At 37.0% G+C, this 18,544-nt stretch overlaps 2 protein-coding genes across 6 annotated transcripts in view; one reads left to right on the forward strand and one right to left on the reverse strand.

The window, feature by feature from the left end:
- Positions 1–11,854, reverse strand: part of LOC125346749 (zona pellucida binding protein) — an 84,745-nt gene extending 72,891 nt beyond the window's left edge. For 4 of the 5 annotated variants that reach the window (XR_007210024.1, XM_048339557.1, XM_048339559.1 and 1 more), the window contains exons 1-3: positions 11,288–11,854; positions 9,359–9,439; positions 2,422–2,535 (exon numbers count right to left, since the gene is read on the reverse strand). Coding sequence is in view for 4 of the 5 variants with exons in the window: in XM_048339557.1 (XP_048195514.1) it covers positions 2,422–2,535; positions 9,359–9,439; positions 11,288–11,414 (322 nt within the window). In the remaining variant the exon portion in view is untranslated. The remainder of the gene's footprint in view (positions 1–2,421; positions 2,536–9,358; positions 9,440–11,287) is intronic. The other variant, XM_048339558.1, reaches the window with a different exon arrangement.
- Spata48 (spermatogenesis associated 48) overlaps positions 11,449–18,544 on the forward strand; it is a 65,350-nt gene continuing 58,254 nt past the window's right edge. Inside the window, exons 1-3 of the mRNA XM_048337196.1 lie at positions 11,449–11,576; positions 11,651–11,795; positions 13,247–13,832. Coding sequence (XP_048193153.1) covers positions 11,449–11,576; positions 11,651–11,795; positions 13,247–13,832 — 859 coding nt within the window. The remainder of the gene's footprint in view (positions 11,577–11,650; positions 11,796–13,246; positions 13,833–18,544) is intronic.

Here is an 18,544-nt window from a genome sequence, read left to right on the forward strand (position 1 = left end):
TAATAAAATTTCACATCTCAGTATGACTTAGCCACTCCTCTGATCTAAGTGAGATTTCCACATTCTCTGACCTAACCATGTCAATAACACTATTATTTTTTTGTAATTGTGATTTCACTCATGTAGCATATTAACACAGTACCATAATCAGAAAAGTGTACAGTTAAACAATTTTTAAATGTCATTATATCATGTTTATGTATATAAACAAAGTTGCAATTAAAGCCACCAAAGTATTTCAAAAACACTTGTGGACACATTTTAAAATGTATTTGGAAGATTAGCCCTTTAAACATAGAACAATTCTGCAAAAGAAAAGAGTGAAATTACAAATTATTGAGAGGCTACAAACCTATACTAAATAAAATACAGCAGTATAGTATACAAACAAAAACTAATAAATTTAAAGGAAAACTAAATATAAAACAGATATTTGAGATCTGTACTCCTAGAGAAAATACAGATTATTAATAAATTATGGTGAAAAGTTACCTCAATATACATGCATGTTGAACTTAAATTTATATCCCATATAATATACAAAAATAATTTCCAAGTAAACTTAAGGCCTTAACAAATAAACTGTTATTTAAATAAATGTAAAATAATACCTTCAAATTATTTAATACTAAAAGCACAAACATGAAAATATAAAACTGAACTTACCTATTACCTCTTTCTGTTCTGTCCCATACAACATAAGCCAAAATAAGATTTCAATTTGAAAAGAAACTTGCTATAATGATGAATTTATCATTAGACTATAAATAATATAGAAGTAACTCTTCTGAAAATTCATGAAGCACAAGGATGTACAGAGGTAGCCTGGTGGCATATATATAGTGCATGGGGGGATGGACTTGAGCTTGAACTTAGTTCTTCTTGTTCTCACTCAGCTTTTTCTCTGAAGCCTGGTGCTCTACAACTTGAGCCATACCTCCACTTCTGTCTTTTTGCTGATTAAATGAAGATTTAAGAGTCTCTGTGCTAGCTTGAAAACTGATCCTCAGATCTGTCTTTTAAGTATGTAAAATTACAGATGTGAACCACTGGCACCCGGCTAATAATCTATATTTACTATTAGGACTAAAGGTACCATTTTGTGCTAGTCAGGATGTAGAAAAATAGGAGCACTCAACCTTAGCTGCAAAAGTCATGACCTGGTATAGACACTTAAAAGCACTATCTTTTTGTGTGTGTGTGTGCGCGCGCCAGTCCTGGAGGCTTGGACTCAGGACCTGAGCATTGTCATTGGCTTCTTTTTGCTCAAGGCTAGCACTAGGCTACTTGAGCCACAGTGCCACTTCTGGCCATTTTCTGTATATGTGGTGTTGGGGAAATGAACTCAGGGCTTCATGTATAAGAGGCAAGCACTCTTGCCACTAGGCCATATGCCCAGCCACTAAAAGCACTATCTTAGTGAGCTTAAAAACAACTGAATTTTTCAATTCCCGGTCAGGGAACAAAAAAAAACCAAAAAAAAAATACCCTGAACTTCTACTCCTAGACTTAAAAGACACATAGAACTTTGGGTAGGTATAAAAACAAAAAACATGAAATGGTTGGTATTCATCACATACACACACACACACACACAAAAAAAAAAACTAAGTAAACTAAAAGTGTCACAAACCTCTAGATAAATGATACTGAATAAATTATTATGAATAAAAACAAAACTGAACTAAAAAATTAAGTAAAAAGTGAAAGAGTTAAAGAAGAGATCAAAGAACAAAAAATGACCAATATAGAGGATATATGCTAGCACTTTACATGACAGAAGAAACTATATAAATTCTAGGCACAAAAGAAAATAAGTTAAATTAAAATCAGCCAGAGAGGATATTATGGAGTTAGAAAAATATCTATCTAAAAAGTATATCTGCATATTATAAAACACTGCCTTCTGGATTAAAATGTTAAATCTGGTTCATAAGTAAATTCAATATTATCCAATACAATAAAGCAATTTTTAAACAAAGATAAAGGAGTTACAAATAACTGCTTTAAAATATAAGTTTGAAAGGTATAACTGGGGAAATCAATGAAAATAGTAGGGTAAAACATTCCAAAAATTGTCTCTTTAATAAAGGTAATGTAAATAAGCATCTTCAAAACTCTATAAATAAATTAGTGAGACTTTCAGCAATCTAAGAATTGAATTTCAGTGCAATGGATTGAACTGTTCCCTCTCATACCCCATTCACATATTTAAGTCCTAATCCCTAGTATATCACAATGTGAATTTCTTTCGAGATTAATCTTTCCAAAGAAGTCAAAGTGAAATTAAGTTACTATTCTTGGTCCCAATCCAATATGACTGACATCCTTATAGAAATACAGAAACAGGAATATGGATGCACAAGTACAGAAAAATAGAAATCTGGATGCACAAGTACAGAAGGAAGACAATATTAATACCTGTAGGGAGAAGATGCCAACTGCAACAGGCTCCTTCCCTCATGGCCTTCAGAGGAATCAGCTCTGTCAAGCCCCTACTTTGGACACTGCCTCCCGAGCTGTGAGACATTTCTTCTGGGTTGTTAGAGAAATCTTATAAACTAATATATGTGGTAAGGACAGTGACCTTGTAGCATTTAAACTTTCCGTTACTATATACTCTTCCCAGCTCTACACAGCCTTGAAAAATAACAATCTGAAGTTATAAAGAGATACATCAGCCCAGGAGTCACTGGAGGGAGATAGGCAAGATTAGAATGCCTTCAAACCCTTCTTCCAAAGAATTGCTGTTATTGGAGATGTCAGATTTTCCTAAAAGATCCTGTTCTCAAGCTGCTTTACTTGACTTGGAGACAGTCTAATACAACGAGAATAGTTGGGGAAAGCATTAAGCTAACCACAGAGCTTAAGAGAAAAAGCTGGTGAATGACACTCTCACAAAACTATATTTCCACAGCAGAGTTCTGACATATTCCTACAGAACATTTGCACAGAATGCTCTGACACATTCCTAAGAAAATAGATGCTTTCCTGTATGCATAGGACTGTCTGCATACCCAGGACAGTGTTTATGCTCAATAAACATTAGAAATTCTCAGGTTATCACCTATGGCTGAAAATGAAGTTCTACACACAGCATAAAGTAATGCTAAGGAAGAACTCTTAACTTCCTGGCCACAAAATTAAACATATACCAAAACAGGCATACAGAGACCCTCAGCAAAGAATAAAGGACTGACTACTGTCAGGTGTTTAATGAAATTTCTATGTAATCATTAGCCTAACTTAACTGCATATAGCTTCAGTTGTTAAACATGATAAGGAAGACATAATTTAAGGGATTAAATCAGAAAACTCACTAAACAAATAATCACAACATTCTATCTTGGAAAAGGACCAAAGTTTTATTTATAGTCACTATAATCTATTATTTAAGATTTCCAATTTTCAACTAACAAAACCGAAGTACACAAAGATAAAAGAATACAGACATATACATAAAAAATAATAATCATTTGAAACTGACACTAAAAAATACAGGCATTGAGCATGCTGGATAAATATATTAAATTATCTATTTAAAATATGTCTAACAAAACCATGACACAGTTACCTAGGATATAAATGACAGTATCTCTCAAATGAAAGTTTTTATGAATTAAGAGACAGAAAAAGAACCAAAAAGAAATTTTGGGTTCAAAAACACAACAATTTCAAATAACAACAGACTGGGTAGGCAGAACATATGTAGATTAGGTAGGCAGTGATAAATCATTTGGCAAGTATCCAGTGAGTAGAGATAGGTGAACAGAGACTAAGAAATAAGAGAGAAATCATCAAGCAAAAGAGTATATAAATAGGGACACAAAGGATAATCAAAGAAACAAGGAGAAAAATTCCTCAAATTGATGACAACTTGAATCTAAAAGAAAAAGCTCAATAATTTTCACTTGGGTTAAACACAAAGCTATCTTCCTCAAATACATTATAATCAGGCAAAATTCATAAAGAAAGACTTGTGACCACCACGAAGAGAAACAACTAATCACACACAGCTAATCATCAATTAATATATTTCTAAATGATTGAAACTTAAAATGGGGAAATAAATTGGTATTCAAAACAACTTGCACAAAGTTAGCAACAAATAAATTCACGGGTAAATTCTACCAAACAGAAAAGAATTAATATTAATTCTTCACAACTCTTTCAAAATATAGAATAGAAAGGAAGGCATCTCAACTTATTCTATGAAGCCAATTTTATACTATAATCATAATCAAAGACACCATAGAAAAACAACCAGTTTCCCTTATAGTCATTAAAATCCTCAAAATCTAGTAACCAAATCCAGCAGATCTATAGATTATAGAAAACTGTGATTTATCCCAAGAATGCAATGTTATTTGAGAATATAAAAATCAATCCACACCTTACATATTAATAGCATAAAGGGAAAAAGTGAAATAATCATTTATATATATATATATATATATATGAAAAGCATGTGACAAAATCTAACACCATTTCAGAATCAAAACACTCAAGAAATTAGGGACAGAAATGAGCTTCTTCAACCTGATTAAGAATATGTGTAAAAGCCAGGCTCAATCCAATCCTAGCTATTTGGGTAACTGACATAGATCAGGGAATCATGGTTAGAGGCTAAACTGGGCAAGAAAAAGCTCATAGAACTCCATTTTGACCAATGGCCGAGTAAGGTAGTCTATACTTATCATTCTTGCTACACATGGAATTACAAATGACAGGTTAATGGTCCAGGCTAGAATGGGCATAGATCGACACTCTACCTCAAAAGTAACTAAAAACAGACAGTTGAGTCGCTCAAGTGACAGAGCACTTACCTTGTAAGCACAGGGCCCTGAGTTCAAATCCCAGTATCCTAAATAAAGGTGTATGTAAAATACTCATATGCTCATAGTTCACAAATGCTTAATGGTAAAATTTGAAACATTCCCCCCCCCTTTTTTTATAGGATATCCCTATTCTTTTATTTTTTTTAAAAATTTATTGTCAAGGTGATGTACAGAAGGGTTCCAGTTAGATAATAAGATGGTGAGTACATTTCTTTTTGTATTTCTTACACCCTCCCTCATTTTTCTTTCCCTTCTCTAGCTTAGATAAACATATATACAATATCCAGTGTACCAAAATCATATATAGTGACCACAGGGGGTACGCCATAGGAAATTCACCTACTACATTATATATAAATGACAACAGTAAAATCCTCCTGTTTCCATCTCTTGGAGTTCATTTTGCTTAGCCTCATCTTATATAATCATGTGTACATAGCTGTTGAGCTACTGTGCTCCTCTGATAGGTCTATCCTAGACATTTTTATGTTTATTTAGTAATTGGTTGGTTTTACAGACATGACATAAAGTCACTGACCAAAACATGTGGAAACACCATATGAAAAAGAAGTTTGTTATTTTACAGACACTATCTCTACTGTTCTCCCCCGCCTCCAACATTTCCCTTCTTAAGTTAGGAGGAAAACAGACATCTGCTATCATTCAATACTGAACTGGAGATTCTAACGGAAGTAACTGGCAAGAAAAAAAAATTAAGATTGGAAAGTAAGAAACATGACTGTATTTGCAGATGTCACAATGTTCTTTGTATAAAAGTATCTTAGGAAAAGCCAGATGTTGGTGGCACTCATCTATAATTCTAGCTACTTAGGTGACTGAGACTTGAGGATCATGGTTTGAAGCCAGCCAGGCAGTAAAATTCATGAGACACTTATCTCCAATTAACCACCAAAAAAAGCTGGAAGTGGAGCTGTAACTCAAGTGATATAGCATTAGACTTGAGCAAAAAGTCTGTGGAGGGCTGGGGATATGACCTAGTGGCAAGAGTGCTTGCCTTGTAAGAAGTCTGTGGAACAGCACCCAGTTCAAACCCTAGGACTGGCACACACACATATACATATATTAAAAAAAGTCTTAGGAAATCTCCTCCAAAAATTAGAACAAATATGTGAATTAAGCAAAATGGCAGGCTATGACATCATCATAAAAATATTAATTATACTTTTATAAATTGGCAATAAATAATTCAACATTACATATAATCTATGATAGCATCAAAATAATAAAATGTTCAGGGATAAATTTAAGAAAAGCAATATAATATGTATACTGAAAACTATAAAGCATCATGAAGAAAAATTGGACTTAAAGAAATAGACATTTCATGTTTACAGAATGGAAAGCTTAATATTATTAAGGTACCAAAATTGGATCTACAGATTCAATGCAATTCCTACTAGAAACCCAATGGACTTTTAGTTTTTGCAAAAACTGATACTCTTATTTCTAGAATTAACAATATCTCAGCCATACGATCTTGAAATGAACCAACCTGAAGGACTCACATTAATCATTTCAGCACTTAGTACAATGCAATGAGGTATTAACATAGAAACAGGCATAGAAGACTACTAGAATAGAATATTGCATACATAGCTTACACAATTGTCTTGTTTGGGGAGATTTTTTTGTTTTTCCTTTTGTCGTTCTTGGGTCTTGAACTCAGGGCCTAGACACTGTTCCTTAGCTTTTGTACTCAAGGCTAGCCCTACACCACTTGAGTTACAGCTCCATTTCTGGCTTTTTTAGTACTTAATTAGAGAGGAGAATTTCATGGGCTTTCCTGCCAGGGCAGGGATCAAACATGGATCCTCAGGTCTCAGCTTCCTAAGTATCTAGGATTACAGGCACAATCCACTGGTTCTTCATTCCTAATTGCTTTCTAGGAAGGGTACAAAGACAATTCAATGAAAAGCAAACAAGCCCTTCAATAAGCAGTACTAGAACAAATAGATAACGATATACTAAAGAATGAGTTTGATCATAACCAAAAATTAAATCAAACAGATCAAAGACCAAAATGTAAGAGCTGAAACTATGTCACTCTTACAAGGAAACAAAAGGATATACACTGTGACTAATGATTAGGCAGTAATTTCTTATACTTTATAAATAAGTATTTTATCAAAGTTTAAAATATGTATTTCAAAAGACACATTAAGAAAGTTGAGGTTGTGGCACTGTGGCTCAAGTGGTAGAGCTCTAGCCTTGAGCTGAAGAGCTCGGGTACAGCACCCAGGCCCCAAACCCTACTAACAACAACAAACCAGTAACAACAACAAAAAGTTGAAAATACAATGGGTATGGTATCCCAGCTGTAATACCAACACTGAGGGAAAGGCATAGTTTGAAAATCAAAATGCATTCAACAGAATGGAAGAAAACATTTGTAAATCATAAATCTGATAAAAGTCTATCAGCTAGAACTCACAAAGAACTCAACAACTCAACAAAACAACCAAGTATTAACAAAGGCAAAGGACTTGAATAGTCAAGTTTTTTCTTTCTTTTTTTTTTCAAATTTTTATTATCAAACTGATGTACAGAGAGGTTACAGTTTCATACATTAGGCATTGGATACATTACTTGTACTGTTTGTTACCTCCTCCCTCATACCCCCCCACCCCCTTTCCATTTCCCCCCATGAGGTGTTCCATTCACTTAGACCAAACAGTTTTGTAAGTATTGCTTTTGTAGTTGCTTTTCTTTTTTTTACTCTGAGTCTCTCAATTTTGGTATTCCCTTTCAATTTCCTAGTTCTAATACCAGTATACATGGTTTCCAACATACTCAGATAATGTTACAGAGATAGTGTAGGTACAACCACAGGAAGGTGATAGTCTTCTCCCTCCCCCAAAAGGAGATCCACAGAGCCCAAAAACCCTAAAGCTCACAACCTGATTAGTTACTAGGGAAACGCAATTCAAAGCCACAACAAAATAACCACACATATTCACACACACTAGAATAGCTATATTCAAAAAAGATAGCAAGTAAAGTGTATGCATGCATGTAGGAAAATCTGAACCCACATACATTGCTTGTTTGAATACAAACAGTACTTTAAACACTTTGAAAGTTGCTGCAAAAATGTTAAAGCCACAATTGATATTTTCTCCATTATTCTTACTCCTAATTACATATCTAAGAGAAGTTAAAGCATAACAATCACATACAAAAGAACACTATTCAGCCATAAAAATGATTGTGATAGCAAGGATAAGCCTCAACATTATACTAAGTGAAACAATCCAGACACAAAAGGCCAAACAGTGTATGAGTCTAGTTATGCCAAGACACACAATTCTAAACAGAGAGCAGATAAGTGGTTTCCAGGGCCTGGACAGTGACTCCTTAATGATTATAGTGCTTATATTGACAGTGATTAAAAAATGTGAGATTAGACAGTGCTGTCTGTTGTCTAAGCTTTTCAAGACACTAAAACAATTGAACTGTATATGTTAAAGAAGAAATTTTATGTCAAATAAATTTAACCTAATAAAAACTGAAAATGTTCCTGGGCACCAGCTGCTCACACATGTCATCCTAGCTACTCAAGAGGCAGAGATCTAAAGATCATAACTCAAAACCAGCCCAGGCAGGAAAGCCCAAGAGTCTCTTATCTCCAATAAACTACAAAAAAAAGCTGAAAGTGAAGCTATGGCTCAAAATGATAAGAGCACGAGCCTTGAGCAAAATCAAAAGCTTGGGGACAACACCTAGGCCCTGAGTTCAAGCCACAGGACTGGCGTAAAAAAATCAAAATCAAAATGATAATTGAAAATGTAGTTGCTGGGCTGGGGATATAGCCTAGTGGCAAGAGTGCCTGCCTCGGATACACGAGGCTCTAGGTTCAATTCCCCAGCACCACATATACAGAAAACGGCCAGAAGCGGCGCTGTGGCTCAAGTGGCAGAGTGCTAGCCTTGAGCGGGAAGAAGCCAGGGACAGTGCTCAGGCCCTGAGTCCAAGGCCCAGGACTGGCCAAAAAAAAAAAAAAAAAAAAAAAGAAAATGTAGTTGCTATGCCTCACTATCAAATTTTGTAAATTCAAAATCTTTATTATATGTAGATCCCATTTTTCAAATGGGAAATAAAGTTACATATCAAAATGCCCACATTCAACATCATAGCTCATGCTATGTAATAAGGAAATACACTATAGGGAACTTTGGCAAACATATAGAAATACTATGCTTTGCCACTTAAGCAGTTATAGTACACTGATTTAGACCCATATAACTGATATGAAACAACCTTAATTCACTTCCTTTTGTGTAGATATGTTTTTGAGAAAGGGTCTTAGCCTATCGTAGCTTAGGCTGGTCAGGAATTCAAGATCTTCCTGCTTAAGCCTGATGAGTGCTAGGATTATAGGCATACATTGCCAACTTCTGCTTTTAATTCCTTTCTTCAAAGGGAAAAGGACTTAGGAGACTAGAACAAGAATGTAATACTAATAGATTTTTCAAAATTACTTCAATTACATTTATAAATACCTGGATTATTTGGTGATCCCACTATTTTCACTGTTTCCTGGGTCAAGCGAAAACCTCTTGGTAACCGAACAAAATATTCAACTATGAAAAACAAAAACAAATGATCAAAAATTTACCTGGTAACACATTCCAAAATATTAAAGTAGTGTAATATTACAGTATATTTGATGTTGCTTCCATGGAAGAACCATAAATCAGTCTCCTATGACATATCTTTTCTCTCTCTCAGCACTATGCCCCTTCACACACTCTAATGAATCTAACATACCCACAGGGTCTCCCTTTTCCTCTTCACATCTGGCTTTTTACTGTATCTTCTCACACATATTCTTTTCTAAGTCCAAATCTTCCACCCTTTTAAGACCTAAACTGTAATCCCTCCTCCTTCAGGTCACACTTGTCCTTATTTTTCACCTGTCATGGTAGAGCAGTACCAAGTCTCTTCTAGTGTTCATTCTACATTCTAGTACATATTTGTGCATATACATCATTTGTTCATTAATGATGAATTTCATTGATGAATGTATCCATGTTTATGTCAATTTATCACGTAACACTATGAAGCACTACAGCTTGCATACAGAAACTACTAGATTGTGAAATGTATTCTGACATTCCCCAGTCACTGTCAAATACATATATTGATGGATGGGCATAAGGTTGTGGACAGAACAAATGGGAAAGCATTATACACGTGCAACATTGCAAGGCACTGTTTCCAAGTAACACCAGCATATTAGTAAAGTTTAAGAGTGTAGAATGAGAAGCCACAAGACCTGAGTTTAAGTGCAAATTCTGCGACATGCTGGCTTTAGGAAGAGTCACTTTAAACCCTAGGAGCTTCATTTTCCTCACCTGAAGAATGGGACTGGCAACAATTCAAGCCCTACAATGCTACTGGGTGGGATAGTTAATGCACTATGAAATGCTACACGTTATCAAGCTTTTACTACTGGTAGTGTACATGTTAAGATATTGGCTGCTTATGCTATTTCTTACATCCTCATGAACCTAATCTTGTTATTGGAGAAAAAAAACAAGATTTTAAAATGAAAATCTTTCACCAACAGGATAATTAAAGGCGATTCTCTTAGAACATTCTGCCTTCCAGGTGCCTGAAGTTTGTTCCTCATCCATTAACTCCATTTCTTCCCTTTCTCCATCGTAACCCATGATTTTCTTCCACATTCCTTCCACAATTATATTTTTGGATGACATCTTCTTCTTTCCCCCTTATATGGACAAGTTTTAGCAAATCAAGTAGGTCCTTTGTATTCTTATACAATGTGGGACTTAATAAATCTAGAACGTTAAATACAAAAATGCACCCAAACCTTCCTAAGTTAAATAACAATTGTAATTAACTTTGAGTTTCTTCTTAAGCCTCCATCCGAGAATTACATAAATGAACTTAGAAAAGTACTTCAGTTCTTTAACCGGCCAAAACTAGAAAACGAAAAGAAATCCCCGCAGACGCTGCATTTTGCATCTAGCACCAACAGATGGCGGTCTCGCACCACAGATACCTCAAAAGCAACGCGATGCCTGCAGGTTTGGAAATACATACTCAACACACCACTGAGGTAACAACTCGCTGAAATACTGACCCACAGAGCTGGCCAGGGAGCCACTGACTTAATTAAGGAGTTCATTCCGCCAGTTTACAAGTAAAACTTCCAGGAGTGGCTACCTCGGGTGGTCTCTTGTATCTACAAAAGATTTAAAATGCCCGCCCATCGTTCTTCGGTGCAAACGTGTATTCTACACGACCTGTACACAAAGTAAAGCTGCGTGGTCAGGGCCGGGTTTCGAGAAAAGCGTTTCTTTCTATCCGCGGAGGACACGTGACGCGGGAAGAAGGCTTCTCCGGGGCGCCGCGGTTGCCTAGGGAAGAGCGCGCCGTCCCGCCCCGGGAGCGCCGACCCTCACCTGACAGGGACGACCTCACGAGGAAGGCGGACAGGAGGAGGAGGGTGGCGGCCGGGGTGACCCAGGAGCCTGCGACGCGGGCCCGCCGCCAGCCCCGCCACCCCCGGCCGGGGGCCGAGGCCTCCATCCACACGCCCACGCCGCCGCCACCTGCCGACGCTATGCGGACGCTCGGCGCAGAAGGTCGTTGCCAGGCGCGCGCCCACCTGCCGCCGGAAGTTGGCGGGCGGTGGACCGGAAGGACGGACCTGACGGACGCACCTCACTTCCGGCAGGGCTGCAGGATGAAGTAGAGGTGTGCCGCCTGTGGGCCTGGCTGTGGACTGGGGCCTGGGTCTGAGGAGGTTTGCGTCCTTCTCCCAGCGTCAAGCGGATCTCTCGGTGGTCAACACCTAGTGCCTTGAGAATCTTCGAGAGCATAAGTGAGGGCCAAGATTCTGGAGCTTGGAGAACCTTCGCCTCAAACCTGCAGCTTTCCTGTTTGAATGGCTCTTCAAGAATACTCAGCGTAGGTCTTCTGATGACCTCAGTTCATACAAAACATTTTTCAAAAAAGCCAGGACTGCATGGCTCATAATCCCGGCAACAGTGGAGGCTGAGATTTGAGGATTGCGAGGTCAAAGCCAGCCTTGAGACTCAGCGCGCGCACACAAAAGGGCACACCCCTCCTCCCCCAAATACTATCCTCTGAAGAATGTGTTTTACATTGAAAAACAATTAGGCCTCTGATTGGTGCTTCTGGAAACATCTACTTAACACTGTACTAGAAATAAATCGTATGCAGTTGTTATAAAAAACATTGAAGAATGTAGTCTCAACAGCTAAAAATAGATAGTATGGACTTTTGTCATCTTTATCGGAATAAATGAGTGATACTGACTGGACTGAAAAATCTCTGCATGTATGTTTTGGATATATTATGTCAAAAATTTCAAATTGGTAGTGCAACAATTTCATTGTCATGAGCATTCAGATTATAACCCAGACTGCTTTACCCCTGTAGTCTTGCGGTTGGCCTGATTTATTTATTATGTGTGTGGCTCCTTTAAACATTTTCCTCAAATTCTAATATTTAAAATTTCTTTGCAGTTTTCATGCAAAACCAGATTGACAGGTTGGAGAGTATTCACGTGAACTGGTATATTATTTTTTTAAGAGATCTTTCTTTAAATAACTGATAACCTGTTGTCATTTTTTAAAATGAGTTTAAGACCCTGTAATTCTGCATGTCAAAGTAGCATTAAAGGAATTAAGGATAATTTAGGGACATGTGAAGGATCAATATTTACAACTTCTGAGTTTGTTTTCTTGACATGTAGATATATCAACGCTAGTGCATGGTGTTTTTACATTGTAACATTTACATTTATTTACATATCAGATGTTATAATTTATTATAGTAGGTAAATGCTTTATTGTAGTCACATACATTCTTTTAAAATTAAAATAGATCAACTGCATTGACTCCTTAACCAAGTCATTTTATCCATAAAATGTAAATTTATGAAAAGTTTTAATAAATATGGATTTTTTGAGAATTAAAGAGAAATATATTATGGAAATACTATTCTGAAGCTATAATTTTATTGCTATTGTTTCACCTGGGCATTCCTGGTTTTTTTGTTGTTGTTGTTGTTGTTTTGTACCTGGGATTAAACCCAAGGCCCCAACATTCTAAGAGAATGTTCTACCACATGAGCCTCCCTACCTTGTTTTGCCTAAGAATTACCTTGTGATGTACATAATATAAGGACTGATAAGAGTTCTAGTTGTTGCCAAGCAACAACAGCTGTGCCCTACTTATCCTTAGATGGACAAAACATTCTCCACCAGAAAAGAAAACAGCTGCCAACATTTAGAAAGCTGAATCAATAGTTTTATACCAAGTTTACCCTAGTGTTCCATTGTTAGAAATAAGATTTTTTTAGTTAAAAAAGAATCATCAGAACAATTTTACAGGCCTCAAAGTTTGTAAAGGGAAAAACAGTGGACATGGAAGCTCAGTACAACCCAGAGAAGATAAAGTTCCCTAAAAGGACCGTCCTTTGTGCAAGAAAAGTTGTTGAGAATGTAGACTATCCACATTACTGCGATGTCTTGAGAAAAATGAACATACCTTCTGTAAAAGGACATGAGGATAGACACGATTATGGCAGATTTGAAAAGAAAGGCAATCCTGCTTTCCTTAAATTTCATCCTTACCCCCCTTCTGTCCTGCCAGACTATCATTTACACTGTCCTTATCCCCCTCCATTTGGTCCACATTATCCATTGTTTCCACTTCGGGATGATGTGCCCTTATGTGACCCCTGTTCAGGGTTTGTGAGTCCAGGCGGTGATGCTGATTTAAAGCCTGGCATTGGCAGAACCATTCCTAACTTGGGGAGTTTCAAAGATGTGAAGCCTCAAAATCGAGTTCCTAGACCAGACACAGGATTTCAAACAACAGTAAAAAGGCAGACAATTTTATCAAAAGAACTACAGCAGGACAGGAAATGGAATTCCAGAGCAGTACAAGACATTTCCATCAGAGCAAGACTTGGAGGTAAATAAAAGGCGTAGAAATTTTACACATTCTTACCTACTCCAATGAGGCAGAAGCAGAAGAACATACATACAATGTTTCGTGTGTGTGTGTGTGTGTGTGTGTGTGTGTGTGTGTGTGTGTGTACCAGTACCGAGACTTGAATTCAGGGCCTAGGCACTGGTCCTGAATTATTTTTACTCAAAGTTAGTGCACTCCTACATGAGCCACATCTCCACTTCTGGCTTTTTAGTGGTTAATTGGAGATAAGAGTCTCATGGATTTCTAGCCAGAACCAGCTTCAAATCATAATCCTCGTATCTCAGTCTCCAGAGTAGCTAAAGTTATAGGCATGTCAGTGGTGCCCAGCCAAAGATTCAAATTTTAACTATTAATTTAGTATAAAGAATAAGATAATTATTTTTTTAGCAGAGGTGGGGTACTGGGATTTGAACTCTGGATTTTGTGTTTGCTGGGCTGACATATAATGTGATAATCACTGAGCCACACTTCCAGCCCCAGGTCAGTATAATAAGAAAATATAGACTATGACATAAAGCTGTATGTAACAAAATTTGGCTAAAAATATGACCCTTTCATTTTGTTGGTCAACATGAAACATTATATATATATATATATATATATATATATATATATATATATATATATATTTCCCCATAAGACCAGTTTTCTAGAACTTTGATAATTGTGTACCAAGAATCCTTTTCTCCTTCCTTTGAAAATGCTCTACTGATGGTTATGAAAGTCAGATGGTAGGAGCTAAAATGTAATGGGAAAGGAGTAAATTTGTGGAGTAAATATAATCGAGTGGTCCAGTAAGAACAGGAGCTGAAGCCAGGCAACTTCTGCACCAATAACGTTCTAGTCCTAAAGACAGGAGCCCATCCCTTTCTGTAATGTGTATTGACCTCCTCTAGGTGGCCATGGGCTTGGGCTCAGAATTGATGAGAACTGCCTCCAAAGGAAAACCTTGGGAAATATTTCCTTTGTGGAAGTGTGTATGGCAAGCAGAAAGTGAAATTTTTAAAGATATTTGATTATATGTAAAGAAAGAAGGTGAAATATTGTAGCAGACAATGCTGGCTTGGTCTAGTATAGAGATTAACCTTTCTGCAACTCTTCTGTAGCCACTCATAAACAAGAGGAAGAAGGAAGAAACTGTGTGACAGGAGAAGCCACCACATGTGCTGGAGTAGTCTTCAGGGTAGAGACCCATAGTCACTAGGAAGCCAGATGCAGGAAAGTATAAAGGGGGAAAAAAAGGTACTCAAAATTAAAATCCCCATAGAAAACTCCAGCCCCATTCTCCAGAAACTTTTAAACCAGGTACAAGAATTTGGAGGAGTAAAAGCATATGGACAGAGTTACGCTTCAAATTTTCACTCATGATGGCCTTCACCTAGGGGCTAAGGGAAATTCTTCAGTTATAGAATTTTCTTCTAAAGAGTATAAATTAGATTCAACAATCTATTTGAGGAATTATTTTATAATTCACTAGAAATACTATCTAGGGAAATAAGATGTTACTAAAGCCCAAGCATGTCTGTATCTACAAATTAAAAATATTATCTTAGGTGCCAAAAAAATGCTTAAGTATCATCAGTAATGGAACCATTGGTGATTTCAGTCCTGTGGGGCACACCTGGAAGTCAACTAGCTGTCCCCCCTGTTTCTCAGTCTTGGGGCCACGTGTGGCTAAGATGGTGGCGCCTAACAACAACACACAGCTGCTACAAGTGTCTTTGGTTATAACCTGGAGGTGGTTCTGTGGCCTGTGACGCCCCGCTCTTCCACCCTTGATGGACAGCTCATGCCTCCCCTTCCTGCCGATCTTAGACCTGATTGGCTCCTGTGCCTTATATTAGTGGCACGTACTTCCTCAATAAATGAGATCTTGCACCGACTTGACTCCCGGACCATCTGATTGTCCTCCAGTGAGGGAGGGCTGGGTGCAGGTGGCCTGCTGACCCTTTCCTTTCTTGGCTCGTCTGGTCAGGGTATGCCTTCCCAGTCTCTCCTGCAGGTCGGAGGAGCACACGGCGGGGCTAAAGACCCCGACACAGGCCCACCTCTCAGACATTTCTCTGGTTTTGAAGCATTTTCTATTCTATCAAAAAAGAAGTTTGAGTTCAATCTTTGATAATATTTCAATACATGAGTATATTTATTGTCAAGAATACTTCATTGAAGGAACTAGAGTTTCTAGTTTCGAAAGCATGTTTATTATCTTGTGAGAAAAAAAATTCCATATGGTTTCCAATATAACAATCGTTTCCATAACATGGAGTTCATTTCACTTAGCATCATCTTATGTGTTCATAAGGGTATAGCTATTGGGCTCTTGTGATCCTCTGCTGTGACTTGCCTATACCTGTACTAATTATACCCAATAAGGGAGACCATAGAGTCCATGTTTCTTTGGGTCTGGCTCACTTCACTTAGTATAATTTTTTCCAAGTCCTTCCATTTCCTTACAAATGGGGCAATGTCATTCGTTTTGATAGAGGCATAAAATTCCATTGTGTATATGTACCACATTATAACTAGGAAATTGAAAGGGAATACCAAAATTGAGAGACACGGGGTATAAAAAGAAAAACAGCTACAAAAGCAATACTTTCAAAACTGTTTGGCGTAAGTGAACTGAACACCTCAGGGGAGGAAAGGGAAAGGGGGAGGGGGGAGGGGGTATGAGGGACAAGGTAACAAACAGTACAAGTAATGTATCCAATGCCTAACATATGAAACTGTAACCTCTCTGTACATCAGTTTGATAATAAAAATTTGGAAAAAAATTCCATATGTATATAGATAGTATCTTGTAAGTTCTTTCTAGAATGGAATCTTAAAGCAACATCCCCGAAGACCTTAGTTTGAAGTAATACTTTAATACAGGCATAAAATAAGTGATGGTAAGAGAATTTGCAACAATAATCAGAATCAGGTATGATGTTCTTCTCTGTATTCTACTGCTGGAATCAACTCAAAGCATTAGGAGTATGGACCTCAGAATCATGACTACCTTGGACTTAAGTCAAGGCAAAAGCTTATCTTAAAATTCTGAGTATCTTATAATAATCTACTTGATAATATTTATAGCATAATATTAAGGATATGACTCATGTAAAATATATCAGATATGGGCAAGGTATGGTGGCACACACCTATAACATCCACTACTTTGTGGCTGTAGACAGAAAAGGAAGAAGTACTATTTAAAGCCAGTTTAGACAAATGTTAAGGGAATCCAATCTCAAAAATCAGGCTGGACATGAGGATATATTTCTTTAATCCCAGCTATATAGGTGGCATGGGCAGGAAGATGCCAGTCTGAAGCTGGCAATGGAACAAACTACAACTCTTTCAAAATATCTAAGAAAAAGGGGTTTCATTGTGGTTCAAGTGGTAGAGCAATTGACTTGCAAGTCTCTAAGTCTAAACCTCAGTACCACCAAGAATATATATATATATTTGTATGTACATATATTACACATATTTGTGTTATATTACATATAATTTATACATATGTGTGTAGCTTGTATAACATATGCTTGTATGTATTTATACATATATATGCATTTATGTATACCTATTACACAAGATATGAATGAATAAGTCCAGGTAGAATAAAACTAAAGTCCAGAATTTTCGCTTTCTTCATACATAAACTAAGAATAGCAGTACTTACTTTACACAATTGTGATAATTAAATTAATTAAAACATGCCTAGAAATTTTTCTGGAACTTGAAAAATTATTCAAATAATTTTTATTACTGTTGTCCATTAACAGTTTCAAAGAATAATACTGGAGGTTTGGGAGTTGAGTTTTATATAATTTGTCTTTGACTTTGTAGATCCTAGAAATAATTATTCATTATAAATGTTAACTTCAGTTTTGAACAAAACTAAACACACATTCTTTCCCATGCATTCTGATAAAGTACAGCCTCCTAGAATTAATTTTATTACATGCTGTTACCTTAAATGAACTTTCACAAATATAAAAGTACGATTGTGAAAGACTGACTTTCTCATTTCTCCTTTCTTGTTACCTGTCTAGTCCTTTTCCTGCATCCTGTGTCTCCTCCTCTGTTTCCTACTTGGCTCTTTGCCATCCACCAGTCAGCAAGGCCAACCTTGTCCTAATTGTATTCAGTCCCTTTATGGAACTTGCCCCCCACTCCAGTAGATAGTTTTCACATCCTTATTACAGAGAAAGGACAGGTTGCCTATTGTCACCTACTTGATTTTACTCCGTTGGCTTCCTGATAAAAATATTTTCACCTCTTTTTAGGTCTTTCTATCATTTTTTAAATATTGTCTAAGCCCAGGCCTCAACAACAAAATATCAGTTACTTGTTGACTGAAATAATTGGCATTTCTTTCTCATAGTTATAGTCTAGAAAGTAAAAAAGATAAGATGTCCAGGAAATTCAGTTCTTGGTGACACACTCCCTATGTTGTTGTTTGTGTGTGAGGGGTAGGGGAGTGGAGAAAGAATGGGGATGATACTAGGAAGCAATAGAAAGGGGAAGAAGAGGCAAGTCAAGGGGAAAGAGAAGGGATAAGAAGAGAGGAAAAAGGAAGGGGGAGGAAAAGGGGGAGGGGAGAGGGAAAGGGATGGAATGGGAGGGGAAAGTAGAGAAGAGAGGAGAGGAAAATGGAGAGGGGGGAGGAGAAAAGGAAAGGGAGGGGAAAGGGAAGAAGGGAA

The sequence above is a fragment of the Perognathus longimembris genome, chromosome 2 (genome assembly GCF_023159225.1).
Source record: "Perognathus longimembris pacificus isolate PPM17 chromosome 2, ASM2315922v1, whole genome shotgun sequence".
Taxonomy (NCBI): domain Eukaryota; kingdom Metazoa; phylum Chordata; class Mammalia; order Rodentia; family Heteromyidae; genus Perognathus; species Perognathus longimembris.